Source organism: Tyto alba, unplaced genomic scaffold (assembly GCF_018691265.1).
Source record: "Tyto alba isolate M040663 unplaced genomic scaffold, T.alba_DEE_v4.0 Super-Scaffold_7, whole genome shotgun sequence".
Classification (NCBI taxonomy): domain Eukaryota; kingdom Metazoa; phylum Chordata; class Aves; order Strigiformes; family Tytonidae; genus Tyto; species Tyto alba.
This window is the reverse complement of record NW_024881328.1, coordinates 35,909,044-35,926,106: the sequence shown is the minus strand read 5'-3', so window position 1 is coordinate 35,926,106 and position 17,063 is coordinate 35,909,044. Positions and strand designations below refer to the sequence as shown.

Here is a 17,063-nt window from a genome sequence, read left to right as displayed (position 1 = left end):
ACTTTAAAGAGCAAATGTTGGTTGTACATCTAGGGTACTGTGCTGTAGTTTAGGTAAGCAGGCATTGCTCCTTCATTCTCACAGGAAAAGAAGTCCTACCACATCAGTGATTATTTGAAAATAAAATGGAGGTGTTTTTTAGCTGCAATTGCCCACATGTTCTAATCTGAATAATATCAACTATTTACATGGAAATTGGTCTATAATTGCTTTAATTGGTATTGATCTTAATTATTTGAAAACGAGGGACAAGAACCACAAAACGCATTTATGAGCTGCATAAAGTACCTTAAATGAATTCATCAGTCATCTTGATGTTGAAATTTGAAATACTGGCTTACCTTTTGTTTTTATTCAAAGCAAAGGTAATGTTCTGATTTTCAAAGATAATCTGATAGCAAGTGCTTTTTTTTTTTTAAATTTAATTTTTTTTTTCTCCTTTGAGTGGACTACTTTGAGAGCAGAGAAAGCGAAAGGGCACTGGTGCAGCTTTTGGCTGGAAGGTCTGAACAGAATGGAAAGGAGTGGTGGGAGTATCTGTACATATGGTTGAAAAAGGAAAACCTCTGTACTACAAAGTGGGATGGTTTGGAACAGCATTGGATGTGTTGGATTTTATTTTTCTTTTTCCCTGCAAAATGTTGGTGAAGAATGAAATTCTGAAATCAATATTGTGAGTCAAAAATTAAGATAAGATTTTTTTAAGCGTGTATCAGTGGTTTTAAGTGAAGAAAATGTAGGAATTACCGTACAGTCTGATGTAATCAGAGCAAGGAAGCAGTTGCACTGATAGAAGGCAATTTTTTCATTATTGAATCCCTGGATGAAGAGGACTGTTTATATTGTTGTTTTGGGTTTTTTTGTTGTTTTTTTTTTTTTCATGTTCCTCCTCCTCTTCTCCCCCCTCATAGCCCTCATGTCAAGCCCATGGAAAGATGAAAGCATAGCTTGAAATAATCTGACAACCTAAATGACACAAAACACGGAACTACTAATATGAACTGAATGCTTTTATGGAGTCTTTTAGTAAGCATTCATTTTAAAGTTTTCTTTCCAACCTATTATGTGTAGTATTTGTCTTCATATATACATATAATACCATCTTCTATGTGTTTCTGAAATCTCAGTGAGAAGTTCACAGAAAGCTTTAAAATGTTTTTCTGTATTAAGTACCACTGAGCACTCAAACATGAATCCTCTCAATTCTGCAATTTCTTGCTCAGTAAAGCACATCTCCCTTTTATTTCTCTGAATTATTTAATAATTCTTAAAATTATTTGCATTGTCTTTAATATGAAGATAATGAGCTAACTTCAAGTATAATAATGGACTTTTATCTTCTATGTGTGTTGTTCTGCAGGTTAAAGTGGGGGGAAAAAATCCAAACCCAGAAACGTCGTTGACTGGATAGATTTTTTTTTTTTTTTTTTTTTTCCAACATGAATCGTGCTTTTAGCAGAAAGAAAGGTAAGTAATTTAGCTTATGTTCCATGGGATACATAAATAACCTGTATAAGTTATTTAGAATATCAAGAATTATACACAGAAGTACTTACGAATAATCGTACCTAATTAACTAGGTAGAAATGGGCAGTCTTCTATAAGATGTACAGAGCAAAGCATTCTCGATTGATAGTTAGAGCTTTATGGATTATAAGGCTTATGTTGAGTTTCATAATATTTTCTTTATTGGGGGGTGTGTATCTATATATATAAATACAAAATACACACATTTATGAAATATACACACTTTTTTTTTTCTTTTTTCCCTGCACACACTAAAGGATGTGCTGGAGGTTCTTAGGACTTGTATCATGTTAGTAGCTTCTGTATTTATTACATATATATTCAGTGGGTTCTTATTCTTGGAGAAGATATTTTAGAAAACTGTATTTAATATACTTGAAACATCTCATGCAGCAGAACTAGCTTTAAGAAGCTGTTCTGCATTTGTATCTGTCTGCAATGGTATGCTTACCAAAAGACTAGCAAACCACTAAATATTCAGTTATGTTTGTTGCTTTTCTGGCTTGCTTATTTTCTTTTCATGGTCTGTTTATGATTAAAAATAACTTTTTAGATGGAGTATTAGAGATGCGGCTTTTTTTACTGACACCTTTATTGCTCTTTTCCCCATTTGTTTGTAATGTAGAAAATACTTAGGAGGTCTAATTTCTTTATTTTTCATGTTTTCTTCTAAAGTTCCTTAAGTGTGATACACACTGAGCTGGAGACCCTGCTTTAATAACTAGATGTAAACTCAATTGGAGTAAGTGTAAATGTTTTGTTAATGTAACAAGAATTTTTGCTTTGGTATCAGTATCAAAGCTGGAAATAAAATGACTCTGCCATGCCTTACACTGATACAGAATAATAGCATCACTGCATACTTGCATGTCTAGTGAATTTATTTGTTAAAGCCAGATGAATCAAGGTAACATAAGTAGTCTGGATTATCAACAGATGTAGCTTGAGCGCAAAAGGAAAATACACTTATTCACAAAGGCTATAAAACCAGATGAAAGATTACTTGATACCCCAGCAGCATGCTGGATGCTGAGGAAATAAGCTAAAATCCATAGCCCATGCTCCTCTTAAGCACTGATGTGTTTTCTTGTGTAGGTGCTTGTAACACCGCTATCAGGAGATCTGTACCTACCAGCTGCTTAATAGTGTTGCTTAGTTTCTTCCAAATAATTTGAGTGATGATGTCAATATTCTTTAATTGTGGAATGATTTATCACAACTGGGAAAGAAGTTTGGGTTTTGTAGATTTTGTTTTGCCTAGGTGACCATGTAAGTTTTTTCCTTTTGTTTTCTATTGACTTCTGATAATGTTTAAAGCATGGCCTGCCATGTTTCAGCAACAGACCAGTCATGTTCTATGGGATGTTTCCTTGGTGTTTTGACTTGCACCCAGAGCACTAAAATGCACTTTCACTAATTCTCATTGCTATTGTCAATGTCTGTGTCTTGCCTTTATAGCCAAATTTTGAAGTTGTATCCACAGGTATCTGGGATCATTTGAGGGCTCTGGATTAATTTGTTTCTGGTTTTACTTCTTCATAAAAAATTCTTACTGACTTCACCTAATTCTTGGAATTTCAGTGTATTCAAGGACATTTGCTTTGCTGTTCAGTTGATTTTGTGTGCTGTTCTCTTTACTCCAACAAGAAAAAAAGTATCATGAAAGAAGCTGTCACGCGTAACAAAATGCAATCACTCTGGATTCTTAAAAAATATTCAAAACTTGAGCAACCAGAAGAATTAAATACTGTCATCCATTTAGTTTATTCATAGTAATGAACACGACATTTCCATTCTTGTATCCTAGGAAAAAGACAAATTTCAGTTCATCAATTGTCTAGAATAAGAGAAAATTACGTATTTTTCATGCTAACTGAAGTTCGGAAAAGCTTGGCTGTATCAGCGTTCGTGTCCAATAACTGCATTCAAGAACAGATTCAATCAGGTTCCTTTATTGTGTTTCCTGATTTTACCCTCAGACCTCAGAGATACAACAGTTTCCATGCCTGTGTCTGGTGGGGTTGTTTGTGGGGTTCTTCTCTTGACACATGTATATTTTGAGGAGTTAACTACGTGAGTGCCAGGACTTCTTTAACAGTTCTCTGTCCATCCAAATGAGTCTCCTGGTGGCTATGCTGGTAGGGTTTGTACTAATTACAGGTTTGTGTCTGTCTGTTACCTTGGAGCTACATAAACAACAGTCTCAAATATATAGGACTGTGAGGAGAATTTTAACAGCTATAAGTGGTACTTTCATAACAGCCAAAGATTTTCTGAATTGTGCAGATTTATAGAATAAGTGTCCCCTAATCCTCATGGTCACAATCAGTCTATACTAGCCTTTTAATATGATGCAGCTGGAGAAGATAGTTGCTAGTGCCGTAGCTCCTTATCTTCTTGAACTGGGTGAGCTGGTGACTAGAGTGACTGGGACTGTGCTGTACTGGCTGAAGAGCTCTGTTCTCATGCCATCACCAGATGCAAGCAACAAAACTTTTCTTCTAAGTGTTGAGGAAATTATTTTATCGTTGACAGACATTGGAAGACAAAGTAAGAATAGAAGCACTAAAATCAATCCACTAAAATCCACCCCCACTCGCAAACTGTTGGGGGCTGGATAGCAACCTGTATTTTCACAAAAGAGCTGCAAAAGAAATGTGAGTTGCTAAGAGAGAAAGGAAGTGAGCTCTTTTTTAAATTAATCCTGATTGTTTAAAGAAAAAAGCTTCTCGTAGGTATAACGTGTGATGTGTTTATGTGTATCGAGAGCGTCTGTGTTACGAGAACAGCAGGTTTGTCCTAGATCAGAGCAGTGCTCCTTAGATCACAGACCCCCATTTTCAACATTACCAATATTTCATATGGCAGTGCTATTGTGTACTACAGGTATCATATCAGTGCTCAGTGTAAGTTTATTTTTGAGGGCCATGGTCTGGGCATGAAACAACCACTGCAGCTGACAAGGTGTGCTGAGTGCTCTGACCTTAAAAACAGCTGGTACAGGCATTGCTTCTCTGACTTCCTGAGATTTAGAATTAACCAGAAATTCTAACCTGGATATTTTATGTTTTTATTTTAGTTGTAATTATTTTTATGCATCTGGTAGTCATCTTAGTTGAAGGCTTAATTGATATGCTTAAATTTCAGATTGAATAAAATCAAGCTGTTCATCTTTCATCCTAGTAATGACAATGAAAAGTATAAAAAGATGCGAAGCTTAAACAAATTCAGCTTGTTTCAGGAAGTAATTGCACAAGTAATCATAAGTAAATGGAATCTTGTAGAAGTCTAATTTTTCCTTTATTTTTTTCCTTTTAAGTCAGGTGTATTAGCATGCTCAGTCTGAAATGTAATGCAAAAAGTCTGTAGTCCAGATCAAAGACTGTTCATCTTGAAATATGTTTTCATCTTGATAATTTCTGTCCCTCTTAGCAACTTAGGGATATTAAGGTAGTTCTCCTGTAAGAGATCTTTGTGAATGCTATATATTCATGTAATTTTTTCTCATAAGTGTATTGGTATCTAAAGCAAATTGCCTATTTGTCCTTAATCTCTATGTGGTTGTGTGTACAGGTAATGTGCATACGCAAATAAGAAAGCATTAACTATGGGGGTTTTGTTTTGGTTTGGTTATTTTTTTGGTGAATGGAGATGCCTTTTGCAGATGAGTTTGCCACGTTTTACTGATTCTGTGGCCTTCCATTCAAAGCCCTTAGTATAAGAACTGGTGCATATAAGTAAACAAAAATTAACTAGTATTTATTGATGTTTGCCTCGTCAGAAATGTGAAAGAAAACTACTGTTCTCTTAGATGCATTGCTGAATATGGAATGACTGTAATCCAAACCTTCTGGGAGTGAAAGAGTGAAACTTTCTGAGTGTCTCAAAGTAGTGCTAAAAATGTAGGTGTATATGTCTACTTTGGGCTAAATTTAGTATTGAATTACAGTGTGTGAAATCCAGTGGACTTCAGTGAGGTTGTGGAGGATGTAAATCACAGCTGAATTTATTTCATTCTTTATTACACCCCAATGGTCTTCCTTCATCCCAGAATAAATGTCAGCCTTAGTTTACATCTGGTACAAAGTTCAATGCCAAAGCTGCTGTTGTGTGCAGGAATCTAAATTTTCTGATGTTTTTTTTTTTTTTTTCCATATGAAAGCAGTTCATAAGGTTGGTAGTTGGTGCCACATTATCAGCTCATGAGATGTAAATGGTATTCATAATGCTAAATGGAATATATTGACGTAATAGCCTGTCATAAATCATAAGCTTCAGCAATAACATTTTTGGCAGTGGCTTTTTATGAGTCCCATACATGACAGTGTAGACAGAGGAATTTAATGGGCAGGATCTGACAAAAAAAATGCAATCAGAAGTTCCTCTTTTATGTGAATGGACCGGCTATAATATGACCTTTATTTTTATTGTAAACTTAGACTGCATTCCAGAGTTGACAAATGTTTTATTTTCTATTTCCTCTTCTGAATGACAACAGCTGAAGCCTCAAAAAGGTGAAGGGGATAAGTATAGTCCTAAAGCAACTACTTTCATTCTGTCAGAGAGTATATTTCACATCAGTTATTTAAACAAACAGGCTATTGTGTGCTGCTCTTCCACATTAACAATAATGATAAAAATCATAAAAAAAGAGTAGATACTCATATACTTTAAAGACATATAAGTAGTCACCATCTTCCTCACTGTAGTCTTCAAATATTCTTGCGATTGCCTTTTGTCCTTTCATAAAAGCACTCATCCCCTTCCAGGGAAAAAATATAACTAGGTCCAAATCTCCTCTGCCTCCACCCCAAAAAAGCTGCTGCTTGATGTCTGTAGGTTTTTTTTTAAGTAAGAATTTTTTCAAGAGCAAAGTTTAGGAGGAAAAAAGAGTTCTTTTTTATATACTAAATACTTCTTTATTCAGCTAGTCACATGTAACACAAAAATTAGTTATCTTAATACTTTTGTAATACCTCCACAAAGAGGTTTTGTGTCTTTGTAGTACTGCTTCTTGGGTTTTTAAATATAGGGTTATACGGAAAACCAATATTCAGTGACCAAGTCACTTTTTTGGATTGGTAACTGAGTATGGTTTTTTTAGTATTGTTTGAACTATTATCCTGGTCTAATCAGGCTATGGATGTACTCTTTCAAGTGTGCCAACAAGGAGGGTTGAAGGGTTACTATTTTCATTTGGCAAGGAGCGAGTCATCTTCTGTTGGTGGCACGAGGAAGTGGCCAGTTCTGCAGCATGTGTGTGCTTGCATGCATTTGTATACAACTGTGTATGTATGTCTCTATCTTCTGAAAGCAGAACGACCAGATCTAATTGTTTAGGAATTAAATGATTACGTTATGCCTTTAGAGGATGAATAGCTACAAATGAGTATGCTTTGAGAACTTTCTCCACAGGATTCACGGTGGGTCTGCACAGATAAGCCTAATTTTTCTTTTCTTTCTCTTAACATGAGAATAGGAGGATAATTTCCTGTCGCCTATTCTGTCTTCATTACTTTCAGAAAAGTATTGCAGAAATAATCTTATCTTTCAGCTGCTTTAAAGAATATTCTGGCCAAGTTAACAGTGATATTTACCACAGTAATTATTCGATACTTCTGCAGAACCTAAGGAGCTCCTTTCAAGAATGAATGCTCACTGCTTAACCATAAAGCGCTAAATACTGACTTCAGAATGGGAACAGCTTCGGAAGAGTCCTAAGCTTTTTGGTTTCTATCTTGTTAAAGTTTATACAGCCTAATTTACAGAAAGTTAAATGATTCACACAGCAGTTGGGCAAGCATATCTTTTGAGATCTAAAAGCTAATAAATTCTTGATATAAGTTGTTGCTAGTGTATGATGTAGTGTTCTTGTCCAAGTGTACAAATGCAAGTAACTCACCCAAGATACAGTCTCAGTGCTTGAGTTACATAGGTACTTTGCTAGTTAACTGGTGAATGTCTAATTAAAGACAAGGCATACTGTTCTGTGTCAAATAACTTTTGATATGTACCAACCATATGGTGATAGGAATCACAATGAGTACTTCATTTTGTTGGACTTTTGTCTTATAAAGCTGTTGGGAAATTGCAAAGAACTCAGGAAATTACTACTTTTGGCAATGAAATCCTGTAGGTGCATAAAAAGATGGTCTTTAGATACACAAGCAAGAAGAAACTACAGGTATACATATTGTAGTTGTTCTGAATGGTTGCTGCCACTCCTTTCTTTTACTCTTAAAAATACTCATTTTGGTTTATGGGTATTTTTTGAAGAAGTTTCAATTAAAGTTTTCTATTACTTTATTTTCATCTTACTTAAATAGAAAATTAAAATTCTGTTTTGACTGTATTTAGATTCACATTTTTTTACTTTGTTTTTCCCTACTAAAGTGACACACATAATATTCTTAGTTTAACAGTTTGAAATTCTTCAAGAACTTACCTTTTTAACAATCTTTGAGAAGCTTAATTGATACTTTTTCAAATTTATTTATAATTATACTGGAATAGTTGACTGAACTCCAAAGTGAAAGGTGGAGTTGGAGGTGTAATATGTACATACTGCTTAGTGAAAATGTGATCACTTAAAATAAATTATGCTATACCAGTAATCTCTCTTTTAACTTCAACTAGAAGCTTTTATTAAAGATACACTGTAGCTGCTCTTGTGGGAAGACAACTTAAAAGAGGTACAGGCTAAATAGCTCAGAATTTTTTCTCATTTTCCCTTTGTTTTAGGAAGCTGAATTTGTTTAAAATTTCTTAACGTCAACAAATTAGAAGTGCAAAAGCAAGGATTTGCTAATCAGTGGTTAGTTGCACCAGTATATTATTTTGTTCCTATTTTCCTTTCTTGTCAAAACTTATATACTAGCATCCATATAGTAACCTACCCATTTTATAGCATATATTTTTATGCAGTGAGTGTTACTGGTGGTGGAAATGCAAATACTAGACTGTTTTTAGTTTTGTAACTGTGCCAACCCAACATTCTGTGATATTATTTTGCTGTTTTGGTAGTCAGCTGTTTAAAACTGTTCTTAAGATCCTAAATATTATGAGAGAAGGATGTAGAAAGTCAAAGCAATCTGCAAAGCTTGTTCTGTTCCTGGGATATACAGCTCCGTTGTCTTGGCAAAGAATAAATATGCCTCCAAAAAAACATATTGTGATTACAAAAAGGAAAAAAAAAAAAAAAAAAAAAAAGGAAAAGAAACAACAAAAATAATTATTTTTTAATTATGTGGATTGATGGGTATTTGCCTATATGTGTTTAGGGCAGAATTTGATTCATAATTTCAATTGCTTAATCATAGTAACCTGGTAATAACTTTAATAAATTACTGCTATTAGACACACAGATTGTACTGTTTTTCTTCTAGAGGGAGTTTGGGACAAATACTGTAGCTGAGTTATGGAAGAATATGGGTGGATGTATGTTTGTTAATCATATTTAGGTATTGCATTCAGATGAAAAATCTGGTAGCAACAATTACGTCTCATGGCTCAGAGTATCGATTCATTTGTTGCCTCCAGGAGTCGAGAAACAGATTCTACCTTGTTGTCTGACTAGAGTAAGTGAGGTTTGTGAGAACCTGCCTGTTTCTGTTACAATGTGGGATAAAGGAAATGAAGGGTGACAACTCTTGTATGTCCCACTGTGAAGGTTTTCTTTCTTTATACAGAAAGAGATAATCTAGGAAAAATGAATGATAGGTATATACACACACTGAAGCAAATAAGCTGTTTGTTCTTGAGGCATTACTACCTAGATGTAGCACTGATCTCACGGGATGCTTTTTTCTTCGGGAGACTGTTAGTCTGATTGTTGCGTAAGATCTTTCTTTCTGTAACAAGTTTTGTAAAGCAGGAACAAGAGACAGTTGCAAGACTGCTTCTGTTAGCAAGGAAAACATCCACTGTTGTCAGAGTTTTTGATTAGTAAAGAATAAAGGCTTTTGTTTTTACCTTCTAGAAATGACTGTCTTCTCAATATGGCACTTAAAAAAAACAACCAAACAAAAAAAAAAAAACCCACAACAAAAAACAAAACAAAAAAAAAAACAAACAAACAAACAAAAAAAAAAACCCCAAACAAATAAAAAACCCCCCAAACAATTAAAACCAGAATCTTTCTCTGTTCATTGTATTAAATGGAATGGCCACCACGTCTCTCGTGCTTTGATAAATGTTTTGGAAACGTAGTTACGTAGCGTCACTTCTAGCATGCATGAATTAATAACAAGAGTGGGGTTTAGGGAAGCAGTTAACTGAACTTGCACCACTGAGCATTGTTTTGCCATTTAGCAAATAGTTCATCAGTGCCTCTCTACTAAATCCATTCTGGAATATCTGTGAGCAGTAATGTGTGGATGAATTAATCTCAAAGGGAGAACAATTTCTTGGCACTGTTACTGCTTTCTTTTTGGGTAGATAAATGGCCAGCTGTGCTGATACCTGACCTAGTGTGATTCTCCGCTGACTGCAGCACAGTCGTTCTGGATACTTACAAAGTCCCCCAGCCTGTTGACTTCAGCGTGTGATTTGTCAGCACATCCTTGCCTGGCTCTGCCACCGCCGCTGAGGCCCCTGAAGTGGCTCGCACCGGTGTGCCCAGACCATGTGATGACCATGAATTTGATGTGAAATGCAGATTAGAATGAAATCTTTCCTTTATAATGGGGAGGGGCCGGCGTGATTCAGCCGGGGCTAGAAAGGAGCACAGTCCCAATTCTGAGCACAGTTAATGCTCTCGCCGTGTAAGTGCCCAACCCCCTGCCTTCAGCCTTGCAGTTCTGTCTGCCGAACCCTGGATCTTGCAGATGTTACTTTTATGCAGTCTTCCTGCTGCCCTTAGCAGGGTAGTGTATGCTGGCAGGGAGCAAAACCCGAGAAGCTCTCACCCAAGTCAGATTCTCTTAAAAACTCGACGGGGTGCTGTGCTGCTGCTGCAGGGGCTCTCTGAACGCCTGTGCCGCACAGTCAGCATGCCACGCGCGCGAGGAGGTGTTGTGCAGAGGCTGCAGGATTACTGACTCTTTAAACAGGGCTGTGGCTTATCATGTGCCCTTGAATTCAGAACCATGATCTTTTTTTCCCATCTTTTCTGCCATACAGTGCCAGTATGTTTAGCAAACCCCCACCACATACTTAGGCTTTTACCTCTTAGAATCTGTCATACTTGATTCAAGCTAAACTCTAGTTGGGTTTTAATGGACTCTGGGTGGCTCGAACTCATAATTCTCAAAAAACAACTGGGCACTTAATGTTTAATGTAAATGCTAAGGCAACCTAGATTAAGAGCTTCAGACAAGATCTAAAATAACTAGTTTTCACCTGATGTGGTAGTGCGGATCTCTTCTTACTTTCTACTGTTATGTTAGATGCATGCAGTTGTCAGTTTTGGTTTTGTCTAGGCTTTTGGTCTCTTCTTTAGGACTTACTGTTTTATTTATCTATAAAGTGTCTAGAACTTCTGCTGCTATATAACTAATAAAGTAATATGAACTGTGATTTTCATTGTAGTGTTTCATATTTTGTTTGTTGCTTCAGAATGAATAATTGAGTATTAAGCTGTGAAAACCCATTTAAAATTAATTTAAAAAGTGAGGGATCATGCAAACTACTAGCCACATCTACATCAGGTATTTAAATGAATACCTGTTTTATAGGTTTTCTTTTTTCGTATTTTTCTGGTTGATGGGATGCAAAATGTCTGAAATTGGCTCTTTCTCAGCTGCTGTGAAATCAAACTAACTCTAAGCAGCATTTCAAACCATTGCTGAGAGTGGCAGAAGTCCAAAATCAGAGCTTACAGTTCAGAAGAAAATGCTGGTAACAAACTCCCCTGTAATAGCTTGCATGATTTTTTGCATGTGTTTGCTATTAATGTGAGTTTTGCTTCGTATCGATTCTGTTTTGTGTTAAGATTTCTTTCAAAAGTGCCACCACTCTGTAATTATTACCTGGCTTTAGGAAACGGGCTTCCATTGTCAGTGGAAAACTTGAATACCTCTGTCATAGTGTCTGTGGACCTGCACCTGGATGTTGGAAATGCTGCATGCTGACTCACTGTTTTAATCAGTGGCACAAGACTCACAGAATTGCAGCATCTTTTTGGTACCCTGCTAAGTTACTTATTTCCTTTTGAGCTGAAAGTACAGGTCCATGCTTCCATATCTTTCCCTGACTAGGGCTACCAACAGCGATGGAAACACTTTCCTAGCAGTGTTTTTCCTTGCTGGAATCCCTACAGCGTTACAGTTTAAGTTGGTAGGCAAGTGGATGACTTCACAAAAAAATACTAAGGTAAAGCTTTTTACCTAATTATAATATTGGCAAGATTATTGGATCCTTAATTAGGACCTACATTTCAAATTTGGCTCCCAAATAAAATAACTTTTATTCAGATTTGAATTTGCCCTGCTTGGGGATGGGAAGAAAGAAGGAGGAAACATTTGCAAAGAATAGCTAGTTTTACGGTGCCTGTGTAGTCTATCATCTGCCTGTTAAATTGCTCTAGAAGTGACAGCCTTGTTGCTTGTTTGTGCTAATACTAAGCATGAAATGGAGGACTGATTTTGTCATTGCTGATTTTTTTTTTTTTTTAAGAGATTCAATGTTTTATTTTTCTTTTATTAATTTATAAATATGCCAGTGTCCTTGCTGAAGCTAGTTAATGTATAAGAAATGGGTAAATAAAACATAGACATTAGCGATGTGAGTGCATATTTTCGAGCTGAAATTTTCACCGCTGAGCTGTTCGGTGGGGCAGGGAGCAGCCCGGCCTTCCGTGCCGCCTTCCCCTCTCGGGGAATTGCAGTCAAGCCCCACGGCCAGTCCGCTCGCCCGGCCTCGGGCCGTGCACTGACGGGAGATAGAACGCTACGGTTGTCTTTGGGGTTGTCAGGCTTTATTCTAACATTCCTAATTCACACTGGTTGTTATTTTTCACTTGTGGATAACACCAGCTCTCGATACCATATTCAAAATAGAGATCAGGTTTCAGGTCTTAAAATATCCTGGGAAATGAGTGCACTTCTTGGTTCTGGTATTCCAGTCACAAGCCACAATTGAAGGGAAGAGCCACTTCAGTGCACAATCATACTCCAGGGTGCTGCTGAATGGACAAATCGTGCTTCCTTAATTAAGAAGTGATAATACCACTCTTCAGTAATGGAGCTGAACATTACTGTCATCTAGAATGAAATTTGCTTAAAGGAAAAACATTTCCTCCAGCTTTGCAGATTTGATCCTGTTACCGTGGTGAATGAATATCCTGTTTAAGTTTTCGTGATTCTGTATATTCTGTAATATTTAGTTATTGGTTTAGTGTCAAAAAATCTCACAGCTTTTGCTCTTAACAGCTGGAAGTGAACAGGATTTTATCGTTCTTACGTGTAACTAACAAAGAAGTTAGTAATTGCTGTAACTGCAACTCCCATTAAAGGCCAAGGGAATTGTCTGTGAATATCCAAGGGTAGAATTTTGCTTTAATCTATTAATCTGTTACTTAATTCAATAAAGGTTCAGATTTGTGACTTTAGTTCATGATAATTAAAACAGGAGTAGTCTCATGTTAGAAATGCTACTAAATATTGTATGTGTGGAGTATAAAATACTACTCAGTGTTGCAGAATCTCTCATGCTTTTTGTAATAGAACTTAGTGTTTTGGAATATCTTAATTTTTTTTTTTCTTAAATGCTTTCAAATAAGAAAAATTTTTACAAATTCTTCCTAAACTTGTAATAAAAGGCATTTTTTTCTGATGTTTGGAATTCCACACTGAATTATATAGAACATTCTAAATGGCCATTAAAAAGGAGGGAAGATATATTTCACAAATAATGAACTCCTCATATCACTGTATGAACCATGGAGCGGGAGAAGGAAGACTCTAATGCTGTCTTGTGATGTGAACATCCTTAAAGAAAAATATGAAAATTTATTTAAGATATGTAAGGAAAAATTAAAGAACATCTAAACTGCTGAATCAGTTACCACAATCTGACTTGCTTCTGTTATCCTGTAGAAGGCTTAGGGCTTTTTTGATCAGTTACAGCTCTGATAATTTTTCCAAAATAATTTCCTTTGTCCCTTCAATATCTTGAGAATTCATCCAAAAAAATGACATAATTCATCAAAAAAAAACATCTTGAGAAGTACAATGTGCAGTCAGTGCTTTAAACAACAACAGCAGGATGCAGAAAATACTGATCTGAGGCAGAAACGGCAAGCAACCTTAGACCAATAAATGTGTTCGGGGGGAGGTGTGTGAATTCTTATGGTAAATCAAGTCGGTTAAAATGGGACTTGTGCCCAGGAGAAGTAACCAGTTTTTTCATGTAAATGTTTGGGAAGTTGTGAAATATACTGTGTTTACCTCTATAACTACTTCAGACAGATACCTATCCAAATAAAAGGATTGTTGATGTTTTCCAGGTAGATAGTGTAATAGGTAAACTAACAGTTGAATAACATATTCAGTGCTTCTTTTATTCTGCTTTTCTGTAGACAAAACATGGATGCACACTCCGGAAGCCTTATCAAAGCATTATATTCCCTATAATGCAAAGGTAAGAAAATACGAAGTTATTTTGCCCCCTTACCTTTAGAACTCAGCGTGTTCTATCTTGCTTTTAATTTGAAAACTGCAGAGACTTGAATTAGCCAAATGAAATAGCAAAGAAAAACTTAGTAAATGTCTGTTTCGCAAATGAGAAGTTTTTATTTCTTAAATAACAGCCAATCGATTCTTGTTCTGAACTATTTGATTGTTTTCTAGAAAGCAAACCAGTGTTCCTCTTCTGCTTGATGCTGTTTCCTTTTAATGGATGCTAAATGGATGGAAATTTTGAGTGCAAAGGAATTTAACATTAGGTTGCATGTTTTACAGTACTATTAATAGCGTAACCTTCTTTTGAATAATAGCAATGGCAATGAGTAATGATCCTATATGCTGGATATATTGAAATATCAAATACTCTGGAAATATGATAGAATAACAATGGAATTTTTGCACAGTAAAAACAAGAGTCTTATGCTTTCTTATCACAGTTACAGTGTAGTTCTACAGTAGTATTTCAATTAGACTAAAGACATCTGTTCACAGGAAATTCATCTTCCCAAAATAACAACTTAAAAAATGGTTTGCTAAAAGGAGGAGGGGATACGTAGTAATCAGTATAACTCAGAGTAAACTGAATAATCAGCTATTACTTGCCTAAGCTGGGAGGATAATTCAGTAAGATTTCATTGTGGTGTGTTCTGGGTAAAGTTCTTATGTGATTGGTGTTTGTTATTATAAAAATGAAAATTATTGCACAGGCTAGGACTCAGTTTCCTGTGAAACATACCTCATGAATAAGTGTCAGTACAGCTATGCAGAAAAAATTTTTAGAATCAAGAAGACTGATAAGATGGTGATAACCATGGAAACAACAGCATCAACAACTTCTGGGGGAGAAAATAGGGATGGGGAGTTCCTGTCCAAAGGAGGTCTGTTCTCGGTCTTACTAGAAGGACTGTGGGTCCAAAAAAGTCTTTATTTTTATTTAGGCTAATAAATTACCAAGTGTTCTCTCCAGTTCTGCTCCTGTTTAATGTGGGTGCTGACCTCAGAGGGCCTCCTCCACCTCTGTGCTGTTGCCCCTAAGGTCTGTCAGGATACATGTAGGAATCCGCCATGTACTGCAGCATATGTGTTGGAAAAAAAACCCACAAAGTTACCCATTTTTTCATTTGAATCACAGTAGAAAATCGTTACTTAGAGCTGTCAGTTACTTGATTCATTATTCCAAGGCAAGTAAAAGATTGCTCTGCTCTGTAACTGGAATGTAAAGGGTATGGGATTTCCACATGGCTTTTTTTATTGAGATCTGTCATAAAATTGTACAGCTTTTATGGGGTTAGCTAGCATATGCAGTCATACCATTATTAAATCTTGATGATGTTTCCACCTCAATTCTCGAGTACCATTTTCATTAAGTTTTGCAATATTATTCTTTTTAAGAGGAAAGTATGTATCTATTAGTACCTCATTCGGGTTTTACAATATTTTGATTTTTTAGGAAAGTATCCAGTTGATTTCCTATCTTGTAACTACATTGTGAAATAATGATTAAAAATTCAGAAAGCATTCATAAAGCAAGTATTGAAAAAGACTCATTGATTTTTTTTTTTTTTTAAACTTTCATATTATTTTACTTCCAGTCGTATAAGATTCTATTCATAAAACTCTTATATTTGTTGGGAGGAAAAGACAACACTTTATCGGATTTATTTGAAAAGGTAATTATGTGAGTGAAGAATGACATGTTCAGAAAATCACATCAATTTGATGGTAAGCAATACCAGAGATGTTGTTCTCCATGGGCATGTGAGCTGTATTCGGCTACATAGTTTTTGAATGCAAATTACTGTGCATGAACAATAGTGTTTTCTCTTCTTTAGAAGAGAAAAATCAGTTCTCTGACATAATCTTCTGAGATTATCAATAAAAGGAGACTTTACTGAGCACAAGTGAAAAATACTGGATTATGTTTGTTTACTTTATTCTGAAGACATCTTTAAGAATTAAAGGAAGCTTCTTGATAAAACGCAGTTCCTGAGCTGACTGTTATCTTAATAAAAAAAATCCTAGCAAAATTAATTGGAAATTAAAAGAATGCTGCAGTATAGACAAATGGCCTTTTTTTTACCAATTGGAGAGGACTTTTTAATGGAGAATTAGTAATGTCTTGTATCTCTTAGGACGTACACCCTCAGGATGATTTATGGCAATAATCCTCCTTGCAAGAAAAGAAGAGCAGAGTTGTTTCTTCTGGAAGTAAAGTCCAGGAGCTATGACTCTGATAAGGATGCCCTTAAATATAAAAGCATCTTGATTCTCTCTGTCCTTCCCACCATGCCTAGTCCTCATGGTAGTTGCTATTTTGAAATTTGCTGGGTTTTGGCATGTTTGGTGTACGGCATAAGATGATGGGGGTTTGGGGTGTTTTGGTTTGTTTTTTTTTTTTTTTTTTCTCGTGTGATGGTTTTTTTTGGTGTGAAGTATTTTTTTTTTTTCCTTACTGTTGTTTTGGGTTTTGTTATGTTTTTGTGGGGTTTTTGTTTGTTTTGTTTGTTTGTGGGGTTTTTCTGTTTTTTGTTTATTTGCTTGTTTGGGAGTTTTTTTATGTTTTTTTTATTTGTGTTTTTGTTATTGTTGTTTATATGTTTGGTTGATTTTTTTTGTTTGTTTGTTTTAATCTTACTGATGTTCCAACTTTTGGAGGCACTGATAATAAGACTCCAAACATTTTAGTATGCTTTGAAGGTGAAATCTGGGCCTACTGAAGTCAGAATTTTGCCATCAGTTTGTGATGCTATATTTTTCTTGAATGTATCACTCCAGATGAAAGTATATTGGTCATGTAATTTTTTTTCTGAAAAGATCATTTAGAATCTTGATAGTATATTATCAAATACAGGGATACAGGATTAATTTAGATGTAGTAGCATGACAGTTTTCATGTTACCGGGATATAAAATG

At 35.6% G+C, this 17,063-nt stretch overlaps 1 protein-coding gene across 6 annotated transcripts in view; it reads left to right on the top strand.

The window, feature by feature from the left end:
- Positions 1-17,063, top strand: part of GULP1 (GULP PTB domain containing engulfment adaptor 1) — a 160,388-nt gene that overhangs the window by 73,966 nt on the left and 69,359 nt on the right. For all 6 annotated transcript variants that reach the window (XM_042784107.1, XM_042784108.1, XM_042784103.1 and 3 more), the window contains 2 exons: positions 1,361-1,467; positions 14,045-14,106. In XM_042784107.1, the coding sequence (XP_042640041.1) occupies positions 1,440-1,467; positions 14,045-14,106 (90 nt within the window). In that variant the 5' untranslated portion in view covers positions 1,361-1,439. The remainder of the gene's footprint in view (positions 1-1,360; positions 1,468-14,044; positions 14,107-17,063) is intronic.